The sequence below is a fragment of the Carcharhinus amblyrhynchos genome, chromosome 34 (assembly GCF_965287045.1).
Source record: "Carcharhinus amblyrhynchos chromosome 34, sCarAmb.v2.hapA, whole genome shotgun sequence".
In the NCBI taxonomy this organism is placed as follows: domain Eukaryota; kingdom Metazoa; phylum Chordata; class Chondrichthyes; order Carcharhiniformes; family Carcharhinidae; genus Carcharhinus; species Carcharhinus amblyrhynchos.
Genome location: NC_137357.1, coordinates 13,737,593 through 13,763,768, shown reverse-complemented (window position 1 = coordinate 13,763,768; position 26,176 = coordinate 13,737,593). Strand labels below are relative to the sequence as shown.

The 26,176-nt window shown below is 47.6% G+C and overlaps 1 protein-coding gene across 1 annotated transcript in view; it reads left to right on the top strand.

Annotated features, from left to right (window-relative positions):
• LOC145361267 (fibroblast growth factor 17-like) overlaps positions 1 to 26,176 on the top strand; it is a 41,238-nt gene that overhangs the window by 7,156 nt on the left and 7,906 nt on the right. Inside the window, exon 2 of the mRNA XM_080216897.1 lies at positions 6,662 to 6,698. Within this exon, the coding sequence (XP_080073023.1) occupies positions 6,662 to 6,698 (37 nt within the window). The remainder of the gene's footprint in view (positions 1 to 6,661; positions 6,699 to 26,176) is intronic.

The following is a 26,176-nucleotide window of genomic DNA, read 5'->3' as shown; positions in this document are numbered from 1 at the left end:
ATTGCTGCCTGGTGATTGTCGAGCGGTGTTCATTCATCCGTTGTCATCGCATCTGCATGGTCTCCCCAGTGTACCATGCCTTGGGACACCCTCTCCTGCAGTGTATCAGGTAGACAACGTTGGCCGAGTCGCAGGAGTATGTACCTTGTACCTGGTGGATGGTTTCTTACGTGAGATAATGGCATCCGTGTCGATGATCCAGCACGTCTTGCAGAGGTTGCTGTTGCAGGGTTTTTTGTTTTCGATCTTCGAGTAAGCATTCTCCCAAGGCAGCCTTCACAACACACAACAACGCAGAGTCGCTGAGCAGAAACTGACAGCCAAGTTCCACACACACATGACGACGACATCCTCAACCGGGATCGTGGGTTCATGTCACACTATCTGTAACCCCCACGACTTGCCTGGGCTTGCAAAATCTCACTAACTGTCCTGTCTGGAGCTATGAGGAGAGGCTGAATAAACTAGGCTTGTACTCGTTAGAGTTTAGAAGAATGAGGGGAGATCTCATTGAGACGTATAAGATGATGAATGGGATGGATAGGGTAGAGGTGGAGGACTCTTCCCGCTCAGAAAGGATAGTAGGACTAGGGGGCACAGCCTCAAGATAAAGGGGGGGCGGTTTAGAACGGAGTTGAGGAGGAACTTCTTCACTCAAAGGGTGGTGAATCTCTGGAATTCTCTGCCCGTTGAAGTGGTGGAGGCTGCCTCGCTAAATATTTTTAAGATGCGGGTTGATGGGTTTTTGATAAGAGAGGGGATTAAGGGTTATGGGGAGAGGGCGGGAAAGTGGAACTGAGCCACGACAGATCAGCCATGATCTTATTGAATGGCGGGGCAGGCTCGATGGGCTAGATGGCCTATTCCTGCTCCTATTTCTTATGTTCTTATGTTCTTATAATACACATCTCTTTAACCTGTGCTTAACCCTCTCTCCACTCACATTGTCTGTACCTTTAAGACTTGGTTACCTGTAAAGACTCGCATTCCAACCATTATTTTGTAAATTGAGTTTGTGTTTTTAGACGCCCTGTTTGTGAACAGAACTTATGATGGAGCAGTGCTCCGAAACCTAGTGGCTTGTGCCACCAAATAAGCCTGTTGGACTTTAGCCTGGTGTTGTGAGACTTCTGCCCTTGATTTTTAAAAGCAGTGCTGGAGAGAATTGCTGTCTTTGTGCGAATGAGGATTGGGATCGTATCCATTTCTGACTGTTTTATGTACGTCCGTATCACAGATTGTATTTAACTGGCTACAGTAAGAAGTCTCCCAACACCAGGTTAAAGTCCAACCTGGTGGTGTGAGAATTCTTACAGTGCTTACCCCAGTCCAACGCTGGCATCTCCACATCATTTTAAGTGGTGAGCCAGTACAGTACCCATCCTGTAACAGCACATTCATCCCTTCCTCATCCAGCCATCTCCAATATAAAATACTTCAGGCTGGAGACAGAAATCCATCCAATTACTCCAATTGTTTTTTAATTAGCCAAACGGTTGCTTGTTAACACTCTCACCCAGCCCGAACCCCCTTTGATAAAGTTTGATGTTATTTCGCATTACTTAAACTGATAAGAAGAAATGAGCAAGCCTTGTTGGAAATGTTTTGTGTGCCTGCACTTTGGAGCTTCTGCATAATAATGGTGTGTAAACATGGTCTAGCAGTCATTAGCGGATGGGTATTGTCACTGTGCATTGAGGTTTATTCATGTATTAACAGTGTAGCTTGTGTACTGATGGTGTGACCTGGGGAGACTGTCCGTGGCTTTGAAAGGCCATGTCTATGGGTTTGGACTGACAGACCATGGAAGCTACTGCACTATCCCCCAAATGAAACCAGTTTACTAATGTACTTCAGAGTAGGGAATCGACCCCCCACCCCATTCAATCTGGGTTATTGGCAACTGCAGTCCCACACTGCGAAATAGAATCATAGAATCCTTACAGTACAGAAGGAGGCCATTTGAGCCTGCACTGACAGTAATCCCACCCAGGCTCTATCCCAGTAACACCAGGTATTTACCCTGCTAACGCCCCTGACACTAATTTAGCCTGGGCAGTCTACCTAACCAGCACATCTTTGGACTGTGGGAGGAAACCGGAGCACCCGGAGGAAACCCGTGCAGACACGAGGAGAATGTGCAAACTCTGCACAGTCAGTGGCCCGAGCCGGGAATCGGACCCGGCGCTGTGAGGCAGCAGTGCTACCCACTGTGGCAAAACGAGCCAGATCGTAGAATCACACAGCGTAGAAAGCCCTCCACGCCCATGCTGATTCTTTGAAGGAGCTATCCCTTGCCCCTTCCCTGTAATCCCACAACTTCCTCCTTTTTAAATATTCAACCCATTTCCTTTTGAACCTCACTGCTTCTACTGCATTTTCAGGCAGTGCATTCCAAACCACAACTGACTGGGTGAAAGGAAGTTTCAGATACCTTCTCCAAATCTGTGTCCTCTGGTACTAACCCGCCTGCTGATGGAAGCAGTTCCATAGAAAATAGGAGGAGGAGGAGGAGGCCATTTGGCCCTTCGAGCCTGCTCCTCCATACATTGTCATCATGACTGGTCAACTCAATAGCCTGATTCTGCCCTCCCCCATATCCTTTAACATAGAAACATACAAAATAGGAATCAAAGTGGAGAATGTGGAGAACTTCTTCCTCTTTACTCCATCCAAACCTTTCAGGAGTCGTTAGGGCAATTTGTGGATCAATGTCCGCAAGACTTTCTCAGAGTTATATCATGGTAGGCCTGGCACTGTCACATCTCAAGAATGTACCTCTGGAGATATTGAACCACTGAAAGCAAAGGGGTCAATGAACCTACAGTGTGATACACATCTGTTCAGTGTTGTCCTCCAGTGTCAAGAAAGCAAGAATCTGACTTTAAAAAGTTTACTTATTAGTGTCACAAGTACAGCTTACATTAACACTGCAATGAAGTTATTGTGAAAGTCCCCTCGTTGCCACATTCCGGTGCCTGTTCGGGTACGCTGAGGGAGAATTTAGCACAGCCAATGCACCTTAACAGCACGTTTTTCAGACTGTGGGAGGAAACTGGAGCACCTGGAGGAAACCCACACAGACATGGGGAGCTTGTGCAGAGTCTGCAAAACCAGGAATCCAACCCAGGTCCCTGGCGCTGTGAGGCAGCAGTGTGCCACCATACTGCCTGCCAAGCACAGTGCCTTTCCCATTCTCTGGGCATCCCAGAGAACATGCTTAGTAGCCAGTGAAGTAGCTTTGAAGTACTGATGCAATGTAGGAAAGGCATCAGCCAATTTACACACAGCAAACTCCCACAGCAGCAATGAGAAAATCATCTGTGGTAGTGCTCCTGGTCGCGTTTTAAATATTGGCTCTGATGGCAGGTGCAGCTTTCCTATTCTTCCTTAAATAACACCAGCGGGTCTCTGATGTCCATCAAAGACGTTGGGCCTTACTTTAACGTCCTCGTTAGAAAGGCAGCATCGGTGGCTGTGCAGGGCTCCCTCGGTACAGCATTGATAGTGTCAGCCTGAATAACGTGCTTGAGTCTCGAGTGTGGAACTTGAACTTTCCAGACTGAGGTGAGAGAGTGTTACCCAGTGAGACAGTGGGAAGATTGTTACATAGAGAAGAAAGTGGAGGCTGGGGCATCAGTGAAAGAATGTGAGATGATAGAAAGAGGAGGTCGGGGGACATCGAGGGGATTGCAAGTGAGTGAGGCTGAGGCAGCTGACCTGAAAGTTGAATGGACCTCATCTGGAGGTGGAACTTGCAACCATTGGTGTGAGAAGGGAGGAGGGCTGGAGGGTAGTTTTGTTGGCTTAACTGCAGGTACAGAGGTGAGAGGGTGAGGCCACGGATCCCTGGATGTGTAACCTACATTGGAGGTCAGGGCTGACCAGGTTGATTAAGCAGGATCTAGTATGGTGAGGGGAAGGTAGCAGCGAAAATGATATTGGATGAATTGAGTCCAGAAGTAATGAAAGTCGATCAGTGGGTTTTTCACAATACAACAGTGATGTACACCCCAAAACAAAATCGCTGATTGTAATGTGTTTCAAAATCATAGAATCCCTACAGTGCAGAAGGAGGCCATTTGGCCCATCAAGCCCGCACTGACCACAATCCCACCCAGCCCCTATCCCTGTAACCCCATGTATTTACCCTGCCAATCCTCCAATCGCCATACCTTAGGACAGTCAGTGGCAGTTGAACAAAGTCAACTCAACCAACCCGCACATGTTTGGAGTGTGGGGGGAATCCAAGATAGTCCCTTTCACAGTGGTTGTAAAAGGCACTATAGAAATGAAACTCCTTTCTTATCCTGGACTGGAGAAAGTGGAGCTTGAGGCTGATGCAGATGATATTACAAAGTTAGGAATGAAGTGAGGGATTGCGACTGGACCAATAGAGAAAATGCTGGAAAATCTCAGCAGGTCTGGAGAGAAAAGAGTATTAGAGTCACAGTCACAGAGGTTTACAGCATGGAAACAGGCCCTTCGGCCCAACTTGTCCATGCCACCCTTTTTTTTAAACTGCTAAGCTAATCTCAATTGCCCGCATTTGACCCATATCCCTCAATACCCATCGTACCCATGTGACTATCTAAATGCTTTTTCAAAGACAAAATTGTACCCGCCTCTACTACTGCCTCTGGCAGCTCGTTCCAGACACTCACCACCCTCTGGGTGAAAAAATTGCCCTTCTGGACACTTTTGTATCTCTCTGCTCTCACCCTAAACATATGTCCTCTAGTTTTAGACTCCCCTACCTTTGGGAAAATATATTGACAATCTTGCTGATCTATGCCCCTCACTATTTTAGAGACCTCTACAAAAACTGACATTTTGAGTCCAGATGACCCTCTGGGTGACTGGACACCCAACTCAAGTATTGAGACGGGATGCACAAGCTTTCTGCCATGAAGTGAACACTCAGGATGATGTAGGGTAAAATGAAGCAATTTGGCACAAAGGGACATTTTAATCCCAGTGAGGTCCAAAAATGGCCAGGATCTTGTTGACTCTAAAATCTGCCACATTATTCTTTCTCAGAAAGACGAAGGAAATTTGGCATGTCAGCTACGACTCTCACCCACTTTTAAAGAAAGCATTCTTTCTGGTTGTATCACAGCTTGGTCTGGGCTCCTGCTCTGCCCAAGACCACAAGGAATTACAAAAGGTCATGAATGTAGCCCAATCCATCACGCAAACCAGCCTCCCATCCATTGACTCTGTCTACACTTCCTGCTGCCTCGGGAAAGCAGCCAGCATAATTAAGGACCCCACTCACCCCGGACATTCTCTCCTCCACCTTCTTCCTTTGGGAAAAAGATTCAAAAGTCTGAGGTCACGTACCAGCTTCTTCCCCGCTGCTGTCAGACTTTTGAATGGACCTACCTTGTATGAAGTTGATCTTTCTCCACACCCTAGCTGTGACTGTCACACTATGTTCTGCACTCTCTCCTTTCCTTCTCTATGAACGGTATGCTTTGTGTAGCGAGCAAGAAACAATACTTTTCACTGTATGTTAATACATGTGACAATAATAAATCGAATCAAATTCTGTGAATCAATGACAAAAACCCAGGGCTAACATTTCAAAGCCAGCGCTCCTTGACTCTCTGAATGAATTTTAGTGTAGTGTTTATAGCTGCAATATAGTAATTAAAAGGAGATGATTGCCTGGCATGCGGCAAGTGTTTACTGATGGAGTGTTTGCAGTGGATTGGGATCAGGACATGTCATTAACCCACCACAGGAGCCAGTAACCATGAGGTTTTCAATTCAACAAGTGACAAGAGACAGAAAGAGAGGCTGCATTGCCCCTAGTGTCCCACCTCCCCCGCCAGAAACCCCCTGCACTCTATCTCTCCAGTTCCTCCTTCTCTGCTCTTCAGGCCATCCCTTGCCAGCCGGTGAGACACTGCCACCTCTCCCATCACTGGGGGGAATGAGTGAATACAAGGAGAGGCCCAATCTGGACAGTTTAAAAAAAGAACTTTCTATTCCAAGACTCGGGACTTCCTCTGACACTTGTCACCCGTGGGGCAAAATGAGATGGCAGCTTCTAACCAGCCCCGCAGCCCACGAGTAACCAGGAGGCAGTGTGCAGGGCAGGAACCTGAATAAAATGCACCAGCTGATGCTGGGCGATTCCAATTGAAGATCAGAGCAAAGTGCAAGGATTTCCTCGAATGTGTACACATTGAGAATTTGCTCTCTTCCGCTGTCTTACAAAAAAGGGGGAGGGTGGGGAGGGGAAGAGAGGTTCTCATTCTCAAACTCCTGCTCATTCCTGAACGCTTCTGGCTGGGTTGCAGGCTGCATTAAAGGCGCAAGGTTCCTTCACTCGTCCTCCCAGCACCCAGCACCCCCCTTCTTCCACCCCCCCCCCTCCTCCGGACTGCTGTCGAATTACTGTCGGCCAACAGGGAAACAAAAAAAAAGCATTCTGCCAAACCTTTCGGTTTAAGGAGTCAGTCAGTGAGGACAGTATCAGCTATGCACCCGTTAGCGTTTCAGTACATTTCTGTGTAAGAACTTCTCTTTCATTCAAAGTCGCATTTGCAGTGCACGGCTCTGCAGTGCTTTGAGCACATTCTCTAATATTTAGCAATTTGAAAATGTATTTTTAATTAAGTGTATGTATATTTTGCCATTATTTCTGTGACAGATGCCTGCAGTTTATTTTGCTCTGCTCCCAAGCTCAGGTGAGTACATGATATGCTTTATTACAATTGCTCTTGGTCTGAGATATTGAAATGGTGAGGGCTGTTGGTGTGTATAATTTTAAGAGACAGTGACCTTCCTCATGTTGTAGGCAAACTGTATTGTTTAAGAATGTTGCTGCCTCTTTAAAGCCCTTGAACTTTTACAGAACAAGTTTAAGATTATTCCTTATTTCGACCCAGCTTAAAAAAAAAGCTTCTTTTGCTGGAGGAAGTTTGAGCTTGTCTTTATGTAGTCCCTTTGACAGAACCCTTACCAGTCTCCTGGAGCAAGTCAGTGAGTGAATTACCTTGGAGGTGAGGTGACTGTTGGTTATGTAGGCAAGCATGTGGGCAACGTAGCTGGCATGGCTGGATGGTACAGATAGTGAGCTTGCCCAGAGGCGGGCGAGAAAGAAAGAAAAAGAAAAATTAATAGTTCATGGAGAGAAAGAGTGAGAGGTGGGAGAGAAATGCAATATCGCTGAAAGGATGAGCTAAATCTTGTGGTGTTTCCCAGCCAGCGCAGGGGACTACCTGAATTCCTCACTTGTGCTTCCGGAGTGGAAAATAAAATGAGGTGGGAACTCAAAAGGGTCACTTTGGGTTTTTTTAAAAATTTGGTGTGATGTATTTGTGAGTGCGGCAGTGGGATGGGAGAACAAGTCTGCAATGGGATCAGATCAATATTAGCCAGTGTCTCCGACTTAATCTCCAATCTGCCAGCAGATTCATCGGCATACTGTCATTGATTCTATTTAAAGGACATTGTTTTAAGATCGTCATTTGCAAATGGACAGGACAAGCACTGACCCGGATGATGATTTAGTGCACACAATTTTGTACCTATTACACTTAGGTATAATTATATAGACTGATGTTACTTGAAGAATGTACAATAGGAGTTAAGGATCAATCTTTTTTTAAATTCATGTGACTGGAAAAGGGGCAATACACAAATCACCAATAAAATTTCCTTCTTTAAATTCCTTCTGAATCCTCAGCCTAATTATTCTAATCCAATCAGGTTTAAAATGTGATTGTAATGTGGGCAAGAGGAGGGAGTGGGAGGGAGTCTGTCCATTAAATTCACACTATTTGTTGTTTCAAAAGCAGTTGTGATAACATCACAAACTAAGTTCAACAGCAGACGTGTTGGACTGTAACTGCATCATTTTAAAAGGTTTCTCGTTTTATATCGTGGAAAGAGTTCTTATTTCACAATAATTATTCAATGAGAAAGAACAAAAGACTTGCAGATGGTTGTCTGTGTGGAATTCTCCCCTTGTCAGCGTGGGCTTCCCCCGGGTGCTCCGGTTTCCTCCAACAGTCCAAAGATGTGCAGGTTGGGTGGATTGGCCATGCTAAATTGCCCCTAGGTTAGATGGATTTGCCATAGTAAATGTATGGGATTACGGGGGATAGGCTGGGGGAGAGGGCCTGGGCCAAATACTCAGAGTTGGCGCAGTCTGGATGGGCTGAATGGTCTTTTCTGTAAGGATTCTATAGAGTTGGAGAGTTACACAGCACAGTAAAGGCCCTCGAGCCCATCGAGTTCTCTTGCACTTTACTGTGTGGCACAGTGGTTAGCACTACGGCCTCACAGCGCCAGGGACCCGGGTTCGATTCCCGGCTTGGGTCAGTGTGTGGAGTTTGCACGTTCTCCCCATGTCTGCGTGGGTTTCCTCCGGGCGCTCCGGTTTCCTCTTGGGCTCTGAAAGACATGCTGGTTAGGGTGCATTTATCCGAACAGGCGCCGTACTGCGGCCACTGGGGGAATTTCACAGTAACTTCATTGCAGTGTTAGTGTAAGTCTGACTTGTGGCTAATAAATAAACTTTCCTTTTACTTCACCTTTCGGATATCCCAAAGCTTTACAGCCAATCAAGTAGTTTCTAATGTGAAGCCAGTGTTAGAAATGCAGAAAAGGTGGATGTGAATTAATGTACAGCAAGCTCCCAAAAACAGCAATGAAATTACCTCTTTTTCAATGATATTACTTGAGGGATAAATATTGGCCCATGACACCAGGAAGAACTACCCCCCCCCCTTCCTTCTTTATGCACAACAGAGGGAGCAGATGGGGGCACACTTAAACATCTCATCTTAAAAAACAGCACCTATGGCAGTGCAGCACTCTCAGTACTGCCAGCGAAGGTCATGTGTGCAAGTCTATGGAATGGGACTTGAATCCACAACTTAATGATTGTGGAGCTGATAGTGAAATCCATGGTGGCTGCCACTGATTAAGCTGGAGGATGAATTTGGAGGATGGGTTTCTGAGAAAATGTGTCCCTCAGCAGCTTGTTGTCTGTCACCCCTAATCATTCACACTGATCTTACCCCCCACTGCTCATCCAATATCCTTCCCCTTCACTTTTTCACCACTCAATTATCTTCCATCTCCCCACTCAGTTGTCTACTTAACCCCTTTACTGTCTCCCATGTTGTGTCACTTACCCACCATCCACATCCCCGTCCCTGACTATTTTCTCTACCTCTCTTTCCAATTTTTGTCCTCAGAGGCTGAGTTTGTTTTCAAAATTTAACGTTAAAAAGATTAGAATGAGTTTTAAAAACCTGCCTATCTCCCTTTTCTATATCTCTCTGCCATCCTCTGTCTCTCTGTAATACCAGTCTCTGAATGGACATGCCTCTCTCTCTGAAACCAATCTCTTTCTCTCCCTGTGACACCAGTGTCTGTGTGTGTGTGTGTGTGTGTGTGTGTGTGTCTTTCTCCCTCTCCCTGTGATACCAGTGTCAGTGTGTGTGCATGTGTCTCTCTCTCCCGATGGTACCAGTGTGTATCTGTGTATTTGTGTGGTCTTTCTCTCCCTCTCTGTGATACCAGCCTCTGTGTGTGTGTGTGTGTGTGTGTGTGTGTGTGTGTGTGTGTGTGTGTGTGTGTGTGTGTGTGTGTGTGTGTGTGTGTGTGTGTGTGTGTGTGTGTTTTTCTCTCCCTGTGGTATCTGTGTGTGCTTGTGTATGTGTGTGTGTGTCTCTGTCTCGCTCTCCCTGTGACACAGTGTCTGTGTGTGTGTGTGTCTCTGTCTCGCTCTCCCTGTGACACAGTGTCTGTGTGTATGTGTGCGTCTCTCTCTCTCTCGCTCTCCCTGTGATACAGTGTCTGTGTCTGTGTGTGTCTCTCTCTCTCTCTCGCTCTCACTCTCCCTGTGACACAGTGTCTGTGTGTGTGTGTATGTGTGCGTCTCTCTCTCTCTCACTCTCCCTGTGATACAGTGTCTGTGTCTGTGTGTGTCTCTCTCTCTCTCTCGCTCTCACTCTCCCTGTGACACAGTGTCTGTGTGTGTGTGTATGTGTGCGTCTCTCTCTCTCTCACTCTCCCTGTGATACAGTGTCTGTGTCTGTGTGTGTCTCTCTCTCTCTCTCGCTCTCACTCTCCCTGTGACACAGTGTCTGTGTGTGTGTGTATGTGTGCGTCTCTCTCTCTCTCACTCTCCCTGTGATACAGTGTCTGTGTCTGTGTGTGTCTCTCTCTCTCTCTCGCTCTCACTCTCCCTGTGACACAGTGTCTGTGTGTGTGTGTATGTGTGCGTCTCTCTCTCTCTCGCTCTCCCTGTGATACAGTGTCTGTGTCTGTGTGTGTCTCTCTCTCTCTCTCGCTCTCACTCTCCCTGTGACACAGTGTCTGTGTGTGTGTGTATGTGTGCGTCTCTCTCTCTCTCACTCTCCCTGTGATACAGTGTCTGTGTCTGTGTGTGTCTCTCTCTCTCTCTCTCGCTCTCACTCTCCCTGTGACACAGTGTCTGTGTGTGTGTGTATGTGTGCGTCTCTCTCTCTCTCACTCTCCCTGTGATACAGTGTCTGTGTCTGTGTGTGTCTCTCTCTCTCTCTCGCTCTCACTCTCCCTGTGACACAGTGTCTGTGTGTGTGTGTATGTGTGCGTCTCTCTCTCTCTCGCTCTCCCTGTGATACAGTGTCTGTGTCTGTGTGTGTCTCTCTCTCTCTCGCTCTCACTCTCCCTGTGACACAGTGTCTGTGTGTGTGTGTATGTGTGCGTCTCTCTCTCTCTCACTCTCCCTGTGATACAGTGTCTGTGTCTGTGTGTGTCTCTCTCTCTCTCTCTCTCACTCTCCCTGTGACACAGTGTCTGTGTCTGTGTGTGTCTCTCTCGCTCTCTCACTCTCACTCTCCCTGTGATACAGTGTCTGTGTGTGTGTGTCTCTCTCTCTCTCTCTCTCTCGCTCTCACTCTCCCTGTGACACAGTGTCTGTGTCTGTGTGTGTCTCTCTCGCTCTCTCACTCTCCCTGTGACACAGTGTCTGTGTCTGTGTGTCTCTCTCTCTCTCTCTCTCTCTCACTCTCCCTGTGACACAGTGTCTGTGTCTGTGTGTGTGTCTCTCTCTCTCTCTCTCTCACTCTCCCTGTGATACAGTGTCTGTGTCTGTGTCTCTCTCTCTCTCTCTGGGTGATACCGGTATCTCTCTCTCTCTCTCTCTCACTCTCCCTGTGACACAGTGTCTGTGTCTGTGTGTGTCTCTCTCTCTCTCACTCTCACTCTCCCTGTGATACAGTGTCTGTGTGTGTTTGTGTCTCTCTCTCTCTCTCTTGCTCTCTCACTCTCACTCTCCCTGTGACACAGTGTCTGTGTGTGTGTGTATGTGTGCGTCTCTCTCTCTCTCTCTCTCTCGCTCTCCCTGTGATACAGTGTCTGTGTGTGTCTCTTTCTCTCTCTCTGGGTGATACCGGTATCTCTCTCTCTCTCGCTCTCCCTCTGGATTTTCCACTTCCGTTGTTCCCAGGTGGGATCTGCAATGGGACCAGGAAATCTCACTGTCCGTATTGTGTTCCCTCTGATGTGGATCCCGACACTCAGTGTACTATACATCATTACCAGGCCTCGATAACTGAAGCATCCACCCCTGCCCCCCACCCCCTCATAATAAAATCCATTCACACTGGCATGAGGACAGACTGGCATGAGTTACCACTGCTGTCCCACAGCACGCACCTGGCAGGCAGACATCCCCCCCACCCCTGCAGAGGAGCTCAGGTGAGTACATTGCTCAGAGGGGAGAAGGTCATACCTGGGCACTGCCCTCTGGTACCCCACACTGCTGGCAGGGCAGGTTCAATCAGAGCCCATTCTGCCCGTGTGACATTGTGGGACTGGCCCCTTACCCTTCCTGTTTCTATCTTCCCAGGGGTATGGCAGGGGAAGCCACTGTTGGTGCCAGCAGCTCCAACACCCATTTCCCCCCGCCCCGTGTCACTGTTAGACCGCAAGGAACTACAAAAGGTCAGGAATGGAGCCCAATCCATCATGTAAACCAGCCTCCCATCCATTGACTCTGTCTACACTTCCTGCTGCCTCGGCAAAGCAGCCAGCGTCATTAAGGACCCCACGCACCCCGGACATTCTCTCTCCCATCTTCTTCTGTCAAGAAAAAGATACAAAAGTTTGAGGTCACATACCAAGCAACTCAAGAACAGCTTCTTCCCTGCTGCTGTTAGACTTTTGAATGGACTTACAGTGCATTGAGTTGATCTTTCTCTACACCCTAGCTATGACTGTAACACGACATCCTGCACTCTCTCCTTTCCTTCTCTATGAACGGTATGCTTTGTCTGTATAGCGCACAAGAAACAGTACTTTTCACTGTGTGTTAATGCATAGGACAATAATAAACCAAATCAAATCAAATCAAATCACTCTGCCAAATCAAGGTAAAATTATGTCCTGCCTCTCTCTAAAACCAATTTCTCTCTCTCTGTGCCTCTCTCCCAAAACCCAGTCTCTGTCTCTCCCTCTCTGTGAAGCCAGTGTCCCTGTGTTTCTCTTTCTCTGAAACCAATCTTTCTCTGTGTCTCTGTGTGATACCAGTTTCTGTGTGTCTCTTTCTGATAGCCATCTCCCTCTGCAATGCCAGTATTTCCCTCTCTCTGAAACCAGTCTCTCTCTCTCGTTCACACACACTTCAATCATTTTCTCCCTCAGTTACTTTCTCAACAAAAGCTACAAGTGTAATAATGTCCCGTCCCTTTTATCTCTTACGCACACACACACTCACGTGCTCATTAAAATAGAAAGTCACTTTAATAAATCTTTTGAAAATGATTCCTTGTTTTCTAGTCATTTGAAGTGAAGCTGCTGAGTGATTTAAAAGAAAGTTTCTGATTTGCAATTGCCCACTCTGTACTGCAGCCCAAGGTGAATTTCACAGAATAATTCAATGGTAAATTTAAACATGTAGGCTGGGATTCTCACAAAATAATTCTAAGTATTGAATTTGTGCGAAAACTGGGGTAAATCATGCTGGTATTTTCAGTGGGAGTTTCAAAGTGAATCTCCCACTCTGTGTATTGAATCACTTCAGAAACCAATGGATGGGGTTTAGTCCCACTGGAGAGGCAGCAGCATAGTGCTGAGAGCGCCACTGCGCATGGGTTGATCTGTCAGTGCCAAGATCAGCGCATGCGCAGTGGCCCCACACTGCCAGCTTCCCGATCACTGGCCAGCCCTGCAACTCCCCCCATCGCTGGTCGTGCAACCCACCCCCATCCAGCCCAATCATTGACCCCCCCCCCCTCCCCCGGGTGTGTCTGGATCCATCCCTGATCTCCTCCCCCGCCTTCCCAGCCTGCCACGATCTCCCCATCACACTCCCCCACACCATTGGCAAACCCTCCCCACCCCACAGCATCAAACCCCCAAGCAGGCTCACATACCACCCCCCCCCATCACCACCCCGATGCTCAGCCCCACTTGGTGGCCTCTCTCCCTACCCCCCAATCTTGACTTCAGAGTGGCAGTGGTAACCCCCATTCCCACCGATCGTTCCATCCACAGAGAACCTCCATTAGGCCCTGCCCCATTTGGCCCTGGCCCCTTGGCAGTGCCAAAGTGCCCCCTGGACAGTGGCACTTCGCTCCCTGAGCAGTGCCATAGGCCCAGGCTGGCACTGCCAAGGTGACAATCCTAGGGGGCACCCCCTGGTGCCCTATCCCCTGAGGGGCCTTGATGCCCCCCCCCCCCGCTTTACTCCAGTGGGGTTGGGCCACCAGCTCCCCACAAGTGGGGGCTATACTAAACCCTGCTGGAGTGAAGGGGAAGGAGAGGCGAGCGAGTCCAGAGACTCCCGGCTCTGATAATGGGGATTTAAATAATATTAAAATGACCGACTGCGTGTATTAGGCAGCTCCTCACCGATTTCCAGCGTGGGACTGACGACACTGGAAAACCAGCGCTGGGAGATGTGTGAATCAGCCAGAACGAGAATCTCACAACCTGCTGCACTCAGTGGGATGGGAGAATCGCCCTGGTCAACTCTGTGACAGTAAAATATAAAAATTAAAATAATATGCTGTTTCAACAATGCACAGTGTAATTGTCAGGTACAGTCCCCTGTACTGAATAAAACTAGTGAACCAAAATCTTTTCTGAAAACATTCAGAATGATAGCAGATATGTGTGTAATGTACAAATATATATGTAATGATAGCTGGCAGATATATGCACATGGACACACATACACAGTGAATCTTGAGAGATGGATAGTATGTATGTACATATAGAAAGCAGATAGCAGGTGTGTGCATCAGTATACAAATACATGGCATATATGGAACGATAGATAATGATAGGTGTGTAGATATGTACACGTATATACGTAATGACAGATAGCAGATATGTGTGTAGGTATACATATAAATGGTATGTATGGAATGATAGATAACGATAGGTGTGTAAGATATGTACACATATTTACATACTGACAGATAGCAGATACGTGCGTAGGTATACATATACATGGTACGTATGGAATGAGAGGTAACAGATATGTGTAACCAAAAGAGAAAATGCTGGAAAATCTCAGCAGGTTTGGCAGCATCTCTAAGGAGAGAAAACAGCTGATGTTTTGAGTGCCAGATGACCCTTTGTCACAGATATGTGCATAGGTACACATCGGATGATATCAGATATGTGTGTACGTACACATAGACATGGTATATAAATTCCCATCTTCTTCAGTCTTGGAGCTTATCAGAAGTTCAGTTTCTGTTCCGTTCACCCAGCACCCCTTTACTTGCTGTCCAACCTGTCTTCTAGCCTGGCAATGCCTCGATTTTAAAATTCTCATCCTTGTTTTCAGTCCCTTCCCTGGGGCAACCTCCTCCAGCCCTGCGGCTCTCGCAGATCTCTCTATACCTCCAGTTCCAGTCTTTCTTGTCTCCCACTCCTTCACAGTTGGCCTCTACTAAGCTTTGATAATCACTCCCTAAAAGTCTCCTCCTTTAAGGTTAAAACCATTAAAACCAACATCTTGTGCCAACCCTTTGGTCATCTGACCAAATCTCTCTCTGATTCCTTGGTCAGATTTGTCTAATTGTGTGTGAAGCACTGTTTTACTCCCTTAAAGGTGTTGTATATAAATGCAAATTGTGCTTATTGAGATGGAAAAAGAGGAATTCCCCACCACCCCCACGGTGTATTTTCCGGCGGGAGAAGTGGCCCGCCTTTGGCTGCCAATGGCATCTTCCAGTCCCACTGATGTCCACGGGGTTTTGCATGCCGGGTGCACCATGGTGGGGGGGGAGGGAAGTGTGGGCATGGGGAGTCACCATCGGTGGGACTGGAAGATGCCACCAGCAGGAAGGGCTGGAAAATTTGGGCCAATGGACACCTGAAGTGAGGACAGAAAATGCCAGAAATGCACAGCAGCTCAGTTGGGAAATGGAGGAGAAAAGACTAGGTGAAAGTTGCAGATGAGCTCCTGGATGAGAATGTTTCCCTGCTCCCTGCGGTTTGTGTGGAGCTGTTAGCTTTCGCTGTTTTTGAAGGTGAAGCAAGATTTCAGGAAGATTCCACATGATCGTGCGCTTGATTTGATTCGGTTTATTATTGTCACATGTATTGGGACAGAGTGAAACGTATTCCAGACAAAATATTCTGTTCATAGACTACATAGGGGAGAAGGAAATGATAGGGTGCAGAATACAGTGTTACAGTCATAGCTAGAGTGTAGGGAAAGATCAACCAAAATATGTGTGTGTGCCTATTTTATGTGCATTGTGTGTGTGTATTTTGCATGCATTGTGTGTATGTGTGTTTTATGTATAGTATGTGTGTGTATTTTATGTGCATTGTGTGTCTGCGTGTATTTTATGTGCATTGTTTGTGTGCATCTATTTTATGTGCAGTGTGTGTGCGTGTGTCTGTTTTATGTGCATTGTGTATGTGTGTTTTGTGTGCATGTGTTTTATGTACATTGTGTGTTATATGTGTGTTGTGTGCATGTATTTTGTGTGCATTGTGTGTGCACTCAGACAGAACCTACTTGCGATCTCACAATCCATAGTGACAACGGCAATTCACCCTTTAATTGTTTGGAAATTGTGGAGAGGATTCTGTGCTGTGGATGTTTGAACATCAGCAGGATGCTATCAGATGCTGGCCCAGGCCAGAGCTGCTTCTCTGAAGGGCATTAGTGAACCTGTTGTCTTCCTATGACCATCCGCTTTATTCTGGTTTTACATTTCTTGAATTCAGTTTCAGAATTAGCTGTTGCTAGATTCGAACTGAAGAACTTTGGGTTGCTAATCCAAGCTGACTCTAGTTATCCGGAGGCTAACTCATCCCTGCTGGGTATTCTCATTGTGTGAGCTCGACAGTGAACTTTTTGATGGATTATTTGACTAGAGGCATCAACATCAACGCAACCTCTCTCCCCACCCCTGCCATCCTCAGGGATGGCATGGGAGTGATTTGGTGCAGTTTCTATCTTGCCTGAGGGCTCTGAGGCTGGGATAGACAACAGCCACATTGGCTAAGTTCAGCTAACCTACCTGGTCTGAAGTGTACTTGGGGATGCGAGATCAATTCGTCAACTTTTGTCAATCTAGATCTGTCGATTAAATGTTCTGGATCTATCTTAACTTAATCTTTCTGTTCATCTTTCTCCATTTCTATCTATTAATGTATTTCTGTGTGCCTATTTCTGATGTGGAGATGCCGGCGTTGGATTGGGATAAACACTGTTAGAAGTCTCACAACACCAGATCAAAGTCCATGAGATTTACTTGGTAGCAAACGCCTCCAGCTTTTGGAGAGTTGCTCCTTCATCAGGTGAGTGGGGAGTTCCATTCCCATTTGACCAAGAAGCAGCAAGCGCTCCAAAAACTAGTGGCTTTTGCTACCAAATAAACCTGTTAGCCTATTTCTGCACTAGTTTCGTGACAAATATTTTAATCTATCTCTTTACCTGGTGATCCATTGATTGATGTTTCTCTATCTATTCATTAACTGTCTATCAATCTCAATTTCTTTGTCTATTGAGAGTCATCTTTCTACATATCCATCTCTAGCTGGTTATATCTGTTCATATTCGATCTGTGTCTGTCTACACACACATACGTAGAAAATGTTGTATTTCATGTGTCTGTTTGTACTATCACACCTTTTCCATTGTCAAGGAATCTCTGTCTCTTGATACAGTCTGTGAGGTTGATGGGTCCTCACGGTAACTCTGAAAGAACAACTACCTTGAATCACAAGTTTGCTGAGGTGCAGTGCTGAGCCAACAATCAGCTGATTAACATCAATATAGATTTGTGTACATCTGTACAGATTTTTTGATCCAAAACGCCTTCCTTTCTGCCTGTTAGACAGTCTCCGAGCTGAACACAGGCCCAGAAGGGCTGCTACCTTCCTCTCCCCCCCACCCCCACCCCCCCATCACAAGCAGTGTCAACCCCACCAGCTTTTTTGCAAGTCGCTCCCCGCAAAGCCATTCTCAGCCCTGCCATATTTGCAGTGCCGTCTGCTGTCTCCCGGGAAGAGTCGCAGCTTTTAAAGAAGGGTGTAAAAATAGTGACATTCTTCAAAAGCAAGGCTGGAAAAGCCTCCCAGGAAGAGCCACAAAGATCTTGCCCTCTCGCGGCTATTTCGGGAGCTGGCCCCACACTGCCGAGGTTACTGCACTGAGCTGCTTTGGTGGCAAATGTGCAAAGTGCTGAGAGTTGGCAGGTGACTGCGGAATTAGAAAGATAGAACTTGCATTTATAAAGCACTTCTAATGACCTTGAGGTGTCCTCGTGCCAATGGGACTGCACGGCCAACGAAACTTGCTTGATGTGCACTCGCTGTTGCAAAGCAGGAAGCAGAGCAGCCAGTTTGCACAGCAAGATCCCACAAATGGCAGTGTGTGAATGTATCAGCTCAGTGGTAAATATTGGCCAGGGCACTGGAAAGATTGGCATCTCTTTCTTCATACGGTAGCCGTGACGTCTTTCACTTGACCTGAGAAAGTGCCGGATGCAATAAGTAGGACGTGAAGTTAGGCCACAGATCAGGCGTGACCTCTCCGAATTGCAGGACAGGGGTGAAATGGCCTCCTCCCTGTTACGATAGTCACCGCCTCGCTGAAAGTGGCAGGAGTTGATCCAACCCTGGATAGGGCCGGGACCCATGACGCTCAGACAGGGGATGTGAAGGATCCGTGTCACCGTTTTGAGGCAGTCTGGTGTTTCCCTCTCTGCCTGCTCTTGCCACACTCATGACCAGCTACCCTGGGATTGGGAGCTGGTGAGCAGTGTGAGGGCAGAGGCAAGTCAGAAAGGTTCCACACAGGGAACAAACAGGCTGCAACCAGCTCACGGCAAACAGAGGTTAGAGACAACATGTTCCCGAGGAACCCTGGCTTTAAAGTTGTGTCAGTGCAGCTCTGTTACATCAACGGGATAAAAGGTGCAGCAATCTTTATTGCCGTCTGTAAACAATATATAATGTAACCCTGTCTGGGTCAAGCTCAGTGATACCCTCAGAATAAACAAACAGATGTCAAACGAGATGGCTATCCATCCATCTATCCTTCACTATTTATTAGTCCATCTGTCGATTGATCTATCTGTCCATCGCATTGTTCTGGTCCATCTCTGTCACTGCTCCGATCTCCCTGTCTCCCTACATGTGAAGGTTTTGACAGTATCCATCCGACTTCAGATGAGTGTAAATCTGTTCTCGGAACCAAACCCATTCTGAGTTCGTTTTCTGAGTAGGAGATAGAAATTTGCAAACACTTGATAATCTTTAGCTTTTCTTTGTCCAACAGCGCTGCAATGTTACTTTAACACAAGAAGACCCATTTAGGCCAGTGACAAAATTCTGCCTTAATTGGGAAGTGTGTCAGTGTCATCACATTCCATTTAAACCAGAAAAGGCACATCACTGGGCACTGTGACTGTCTGTTAGGATCAGCTTCTTTTCATGCACGGATGATTTTGGAAGGAAGTCATTCCTACTAAAAGTCATCGCTAATTCCTGTTTGCTTTAATATGCAAGGCACTTCATTAACATAGCAAAAATTGACATTCACATTTCATCTGGAAAAACATTCCAAGGCAGTGTATTCTTCAGAGAATCTCTACACTACAGAAGAAGGCCATTCAGCCCATTGAGTCTGTACCGACCACAATCCCACCCAATTCCCGTAACCCTCATTTACCTTAGCTCGGTCAATTTATCATGGCCAATCAACCCAACCCACACTTCTTTAGAGTGTGGGAGGAACCGGAGAACCCGAAGGAAACCCATGCAGACACAGGGAGAACATGCAAACTTCACACAGACAGTGACCTGAGGCTGGAATTGAACCTGGGTCCCTGAGGCTGGGATTGAACCTGGATTCCTGACACTGTGAGGCAAGAGTGTGAATCACTGTGCCGCCTGTTCTCATCTGCTTTCTTGGATGTTTTATCACCCATTCCTTAAGAAGAAGATGATGATAAGACACCTTATTTAACCGATGCAGTCTGTGTGGTGAATATACACCCAGTGTGATGTGAGTTCCAGGATTCTGAACCAGCAATAATGATGGGATGACAAGAATATTTCCACATCAGAAGGTGTGTGGTTTGCGGGGGAGCTTGGAGTTCATGTTGTCCCCTGTGTTCTTGTTCTTCTGGGTGATGGATGTTGCAAGCTTGTAGAACAATTCAGCTTTGATTTATCCCAATAATCTCTCATTGGAGTCATTGAAATTTTGAATAAATGTTCTCAGACAGGCAATATTAAATTCATCACCATTATAATCACCATGTGATTTCTCCTTTCATCGAAGGGATAGTTTATTGTGGTGTATTTAGATATGACCCACAGTTAAATTGCAATGCTTGTCTATTGGTTCTTATCTGAAGGCATGACCTGGGCTATGTGTGCATTGGGGGAACTACAGATGACAGTAGTACCTCTGATCCCATTTTTAATGGCAATGATACCCCAGCAAGACTTAGAAAGGTTTAAAGTCTGCAGACTAAAGAACAGGGCAGTAGAGTGGGGTTGTGGAAGTCTTAGTGAGTCAAGGCCCCATTCTCAGCCTAATGCTATCAGGCAGTCGATGCTGCCATTCACCAAAAAGCCAAGACAACAGGCGCTGTGTGTTTTGAAAATGCAGAATTCTGTCCATGCTTGGGAGAGGTAAACCAAAGATATGACTTGGAGATCCACTGAAGAGGGAAGCCCCGGCTCTCAGTTTAATGTCCCCTCCAATCGGACAGCACAGCCTCCCTGTTAGACTGGATCAAGCGCTCCAGTCTCTGGAGTGGGCCTGAATTCACAACTTGCTTCAGAGCAGAGTGTGTTAGCCAGTGAGACACCCACTGAGGGAAGCTTCAGAACATGCAGTTTCAGAAGGATGAGTTTGAACGAGCTGAGCGAAATCGTGCACACACAATTCCTCCGTATGCAACTTTCACACGTATTTCAAACGGATTAAAATCTAGTGAGCAGAGGAATGTCACACAACCATGTCATGCGTTCATCCATGAAGTTATCACTGATTTCGAGGCTTGTGCCTCACTGATTGAGATATTGCAATGTTACAAACTGGGAATCCCCCAAGGAATTTAGTGGCATGATTAAGGCGGGGAGAGAGATGGAAAAGTCTCATGCCACCTCAATGATGGTGATCTTTACCTGTGTGTAATGACTTTAGTCGGGCATTTGAGGTGGGCCTGTTAGAATATGAACTCTCTGTTTAAGGGCCAAATTCTAGGCCCAATCAGGGAGCCTCTTGCTTTGTACTTAACCTGGAGTGTCAGTTCCTCTGGGACTCTGAGTGTAGACTGCAAACTGAAAGCACTCTGTATGCTGTTGTCAGAACTGTAAATGAAGGAGCTTCTGCCCACCAGGACTTATTGCTCTGTATTAGGCTTTCTGTGAGGAATGAATGTGATGTGGAGATGCTGGCGTTGGACTGGGGTAAGCAGAGCACAAAGTCTCACAACACCGGGTTAATGTCCTTGTGGCTTGTGCTACCAAATAACCCTGTTGGACTTTAACCTGGTGTGCTGAGACTTCTTACAGAGTAATGAGGAATCAGGGGCGATCACCTTGAGTGGAGAGATTGAAGGAGATTTAGTGGAGTTGTTCAAAATGATGAAGGATTTTGATGTAAAACTAAGAGGAAGGAGTTTCTGTGAGTTGTAAAGTTCTTTGGAACATCCTGAGTTTGTGAAAGGCGCTACAGAATGCAAAATTTTCCTTCCAAAGTCAAGGAGAAGATCTCAGTTTGTTGTCTTTGTGATGGCTGACGTCACTGCATTCAAGAAGAGTATTTTAGTAAGTTGTAGGGGATTGGGTGCTCCGCAAGGTAGTTCATCCATAGCTGGTGACAGTGGGTCAGATACAGCCAGCTGAGAATACTCATCCTTTGCTGCAAATACTCCAGTCACTCACACGGTAGATACAATGGCTGCTGGATGAAATTGCATTTTGACAGTGTCTTTCACAGTCTCAGCACATTCTTAGCAAAGTACTTTCTGAAATGTAATCATTGTCTTATTGCAGGAAATCAGAGAATCCCTGCAGGACACAAGGAGGCCATTCGGCCTATCAAGGCCGCACCGACCATAATCCCACACAAGCCGTCTCCCCATAACCCCATGTATTTACCCTGCTAATCTCCCTGACATGAAGGCAATTTCAGCCTGGTCAATCCACTGAACCTGCACATCTTTGGAGTGAAACCCACGCAGACTCAGGGGAAACATATAAACTCCACACCTCCACCTGAGGCTGGAATTGAACCTGTGTCCCTGGCGCTGTGAGGCAGCACTGCTAAATGTGACAGCCAATTTGTTTACATTGAAGTCTTGATGAACTGAAATGTGATAACGACCAGATAAATCTGTGGGCAGCACGGTGGCACAGTGGTTAGCACTGCTGCCTCACAGTGCCAGGGACCCGGGTTCAATTATGGCCTCGGGTCACTGTCTGTGTGGAGTTTGCATGTTCTCCCCATGTCTGCATGGGATTCCTCTGGGTGCTCCAGTTTCACACTCCAAAGAGTGTGCATTGGCAATGCTAAATTGTCCAGAGGTTTAAGTGGATTAGCCATGGTAAATGTGTGGGGTTACAGGCGTAGGGCGGGGAGAGGGAGGGGACGCCTGGGTAGGATGCTCTTTCGGAGAGTGGGTGCACACTCGATGGGCCGAATGGCCTCCTTCTGCACTGTGGGTATTTGATGGTTGTAGCACTATCGGGAAAAAAAGCAGGGAATGCTTCAGTGCAGTGTGGAGCTCACAGAGGGTTAATTGGCCCACGGTCTGTGAGCAGTTTCCCTGGGAGTTAGTTCACCACCCCCCACCCCCACCCCTCCCCCACCCCCCCACCAACCCCGGTGCTAACCCGTGCTGTAAATTCATCACCGGAAGCTTTTTTTAGTCCAGATATAAATAGTTTCAGTATCCGACACCAAGTTAACACTTATCTCTGGGCAAAAGGTTAAAATTAGCGCGAGCGGCTGTGCATTTTGCAAAAGTGATTTAGATCCCTGGTCAAAAGCTGTGGAATTCTTCTGGCCAGTCACAAGCTTTAGGTCAGTGAGGATGGAGACTTCCACAGGACTTGATCCAAGCCTTTCAAGCACCAATCCTTTTGATGTGGGTCACCTGTCGGGGGGAGTTTTTTTTTTGGAAGCAGGTTGAGAACAATTAATCAGAAGATTTTCATTCTCTTTGCTGGGGGCAGCACTCATTCACCTCTCCCTCTTCCTGTTGGCAGAGGGGGGGGAGAGGAGAGAGATGCTGAGTGTCGGCAGGCTACCGGAGAGAATCTTCTCCATGTTGCCGCACTCACTTCCAGAGTTAGTGCCTGAGGGAGGCAACATCTCCAGATTGGACTGGAGACGGACAGAGGTTGGTAACTCTCATTGAACGTGGTCCGAGAGGTTTCATCACCTCAAACCCCTGCACTCAGTCAAATAGCCGCTTTTTGGTGACTTATTCCTGGTGTCCAACACAACAAGGAAACTGAGTGTGACGTACAATCTCACCGATGATTCATTCTGCAGTAGCCGTGCCTTGGAAATGACCAGCCTTGGAGGGATGGTAACCCTGGACAGGAGGATGGAGAAACAAGGGATGAAGGGCCTGTTTCCGTGCTGTGAACCTCCCAGTGATAAGGGAAAACGGTGGATAAATGTGATAGAATCCCTACAGTGCAGAAGGAGATCGTTCGGCCCATACTGACCACCCAGGCCCTATCCCCAGAACCACGCACACTTACCCTGCTAATCCCCCCAACACTAATGGCCAATCCACCTAACCCGCATATCTTTCAAGTGTTGGGGGGAAACCAGAGCACCCGGAGGAAACCCACACAGACACAGGGAGAATGTGCAAACTCCACACAGACAGTGACCCAAAGCAGGAATTGAACCCAGGTCCCTGGCGCTGTGAGGTATCAGTGCTAACCAGTGTGCCACCCCATGATGAGGGCAAATTGTTGGCATGATGAATAATGGGCTGGACAGTGTGCTGTCTGTGTGGTCATTTTGATATACTTGTGTACCTGCACACAGCGCTTTGGATTGTACACCAGGGCAGACCCGTGGATATTTAAACAAGGTATGAAATGAGATCCCATCACCAGAGAGTCCCCCTTTACCTTTGATCAAGTGAACTGCGTTTGATTTGCAGTGGCTGTTGCCCTGTTGGCGAATGTGGAAGCTGATTTGGTGCACAGCGAGATCCCACAAAAGCAGGATGCTAATGGAAGCTCCTTCTGTAGTTAACTAGGAATCTCTTCCACTTGCCCAAAGAGGCAAATTTGGGGAGGGCCCCAGGTGAGGGAGGAGGTCCCAAAGGGGGCAAGTTTGGGGAGGGCCTCAGGTGCAGGATAGGGAGCTCCCAAAGGGGCAAGTTTGGGGAAGGCCGCAGGTAGAGGGAGGAGATCCCAAGGGGACAAGTTTGGGGAGGGCCGCAGGTAGAGGGAGGAGGTCCCAAGGGGACAAGTTTGAGGAGGGCCGCAGGTAGCGGGAGGAGCTCCCAAAGGGGCAAGTTTGGGGAGGGCTGCAGGTAGAGGGAGGAGGTCCCAAGGGAGCAAGTTTGGGGAGGGCCGCAGGTAGAGGGAGGAGGTCCCAAGGGGACAAGTTTGGGGAGGGCTGCAGGTAGAGGGAGGAGGTCCCAAGGGGACAAGTTTGAGGAGGGCCCTAGGTGAGGGAGGAGGTCCCAAGGGGACCAGTTTGGGGAGGGCTGCAGGTAGAGGGAGGAGGTCCCAAGGGGACAAGTTTGGGGAGGGCTGCAGGTAGAGGGAGGAGGTCCCAAGGGGACAAGTTTGAGGAGGGCCCTAGGTGAGGGAGGAGGTCCCAAGGGGACAAGTTTGAGGAGGGCCCCAGGTGAGGGAGGAGGTCCCAAGGGGACAAGTTTGGGGAGGGCCACAGGTAGAGGGAGGAGGTCCCAAGGGGACAAGTTTGGGGAGGGCCGCAGGTAGAGGGAGGAGGTCCCAAGGGGACCAGTTTGGGGAGGGCTGCAGGTAGAGGGAGGAAGTCCCAAGGGGACAAGTTTGGGGAGGGCTGCAGGTAGAGGGAGGAGGTCCCAAGGGGACAAGTTTGGGGAGGGCCGCAGGTTTGGTCAATCGGTTTAGCATCTTTCCTGAAGATGGGTAAAATCTGGGCTTAGTCAGAGTTGCCAGCTGGAACCTTGGTCTAAAGGGGTGGGAGTCTGAGTTCAGCCTCCGATCCGCACTCTCATCCCGAGAGTCTGCCAGCTCCAAGTGTTGAGGTTTGCATGGAAATTTCTACTGTTGAGAAATGATTTCTGGCTGACTAATAAAGATCTTCTATAATATATCGCAAAATAAATCTCAGTCCCTTTGACATGATATAGAGTCATAGAAACCCTATAGTGCACAATGAGGCCATTCAGCCCACTGTGTCTGCATCAAGTCAGTATCTTACCCAGACTCCATCCCCTATTCATACATAACCCCTCATCCACCTGACCTACCCAACCTGGTTCACTATAGGGCAATTTAGCATGGCCAGTCTTCCTAACCTGCACGTCCTGGGAGGAAACTGGAGCACCCAGAGGAAACCCATGCAGACATGGGGAGAACATGCAGATTTCACACAGACACAGAGCTGAGGCTGGAATTAAACCTGGGTCCCTGAGGCAGCAGTGCTAACCACTGTGCCACCCACGATTGTAAACACACTCCAGTGCCAACTCTTCCAGTGAGAAATTCCTCTGTCCATGTTTATATTGGCAAATGAGAGTGTAAACCTGTCACCCGGTAGTCACACTATTGTCCCAGAAGTGGTGCCGTATCCAGCTCCTCAGCCTCCAACCTTTGCTTCAACCTTCTCTCTCTCTCTCCCAAATGGTTGAAAGTTCATGTATTTATTTGTCACTAATCATAAAATACACAAACATAAGGAGAGGATTCTGGTTTCAAACTGGGACTGACTGGTCTAATTGTGAGTTCCTGCTGTCTAACCCCACTTCACATGTGCAGCTTACACATGGGGCAGGATATCCCCGTCAATAGCATTGCGAAGGCCTCCCACCTGTGGCCTTGTCTTGCCCTGTGCACTGCCACATCGGGCTGGCCTGTGACCTTCAACACGATGTGAGCGGGAGGAGCAGAGTTGGCCAGCGGAAGAAACAGGATGATGGGAAGTGGAGTCTTCACCTGCACCGCGGAATTATAATGTACCACACCTTAGACATGTGGCCGCAAGCAGCTATAATTTGTAATGGATAGGAACAGCACTGCTCCCCAGCTTCCACAGGGCCAATGCTTCCAGGAATTAGCATCAAAACAGAAGGGGCTATAAACTGAGTGAAAATAATCCACTGGTGAGCTTGTAAGGAGCTGCCTCTTGGAACTGCTCCAGTTCTTCTGTCTCATTCCAAGACCTTTTCTCTTGCGGTTCGCCCCTATTGTTCAAGAAAGGTGGATTTGTGTCTTTGCTTTTATAAAGAAGTGATGCCGGCATCGGACTGGGGTGGGCACGATAAGTAGTCTCACAGCACCAGGTTAAAGTCTAACAGGTTAATTTGGTAGCACCAGCTTTCGGAGCCACTCACTCTGATGCAGGGGCAGTGCTCTGAAAGCTGGTGCTGTGAGACTGCTGACTTTAAAAAGAGGAGCTGCTAGTTTGGACCTGTGAGGCTGGCTGGGAGTCGAATCCAATGCCCCCTGTGTTATATTCAGTTGCGCAGACACTGGATGTACCGGG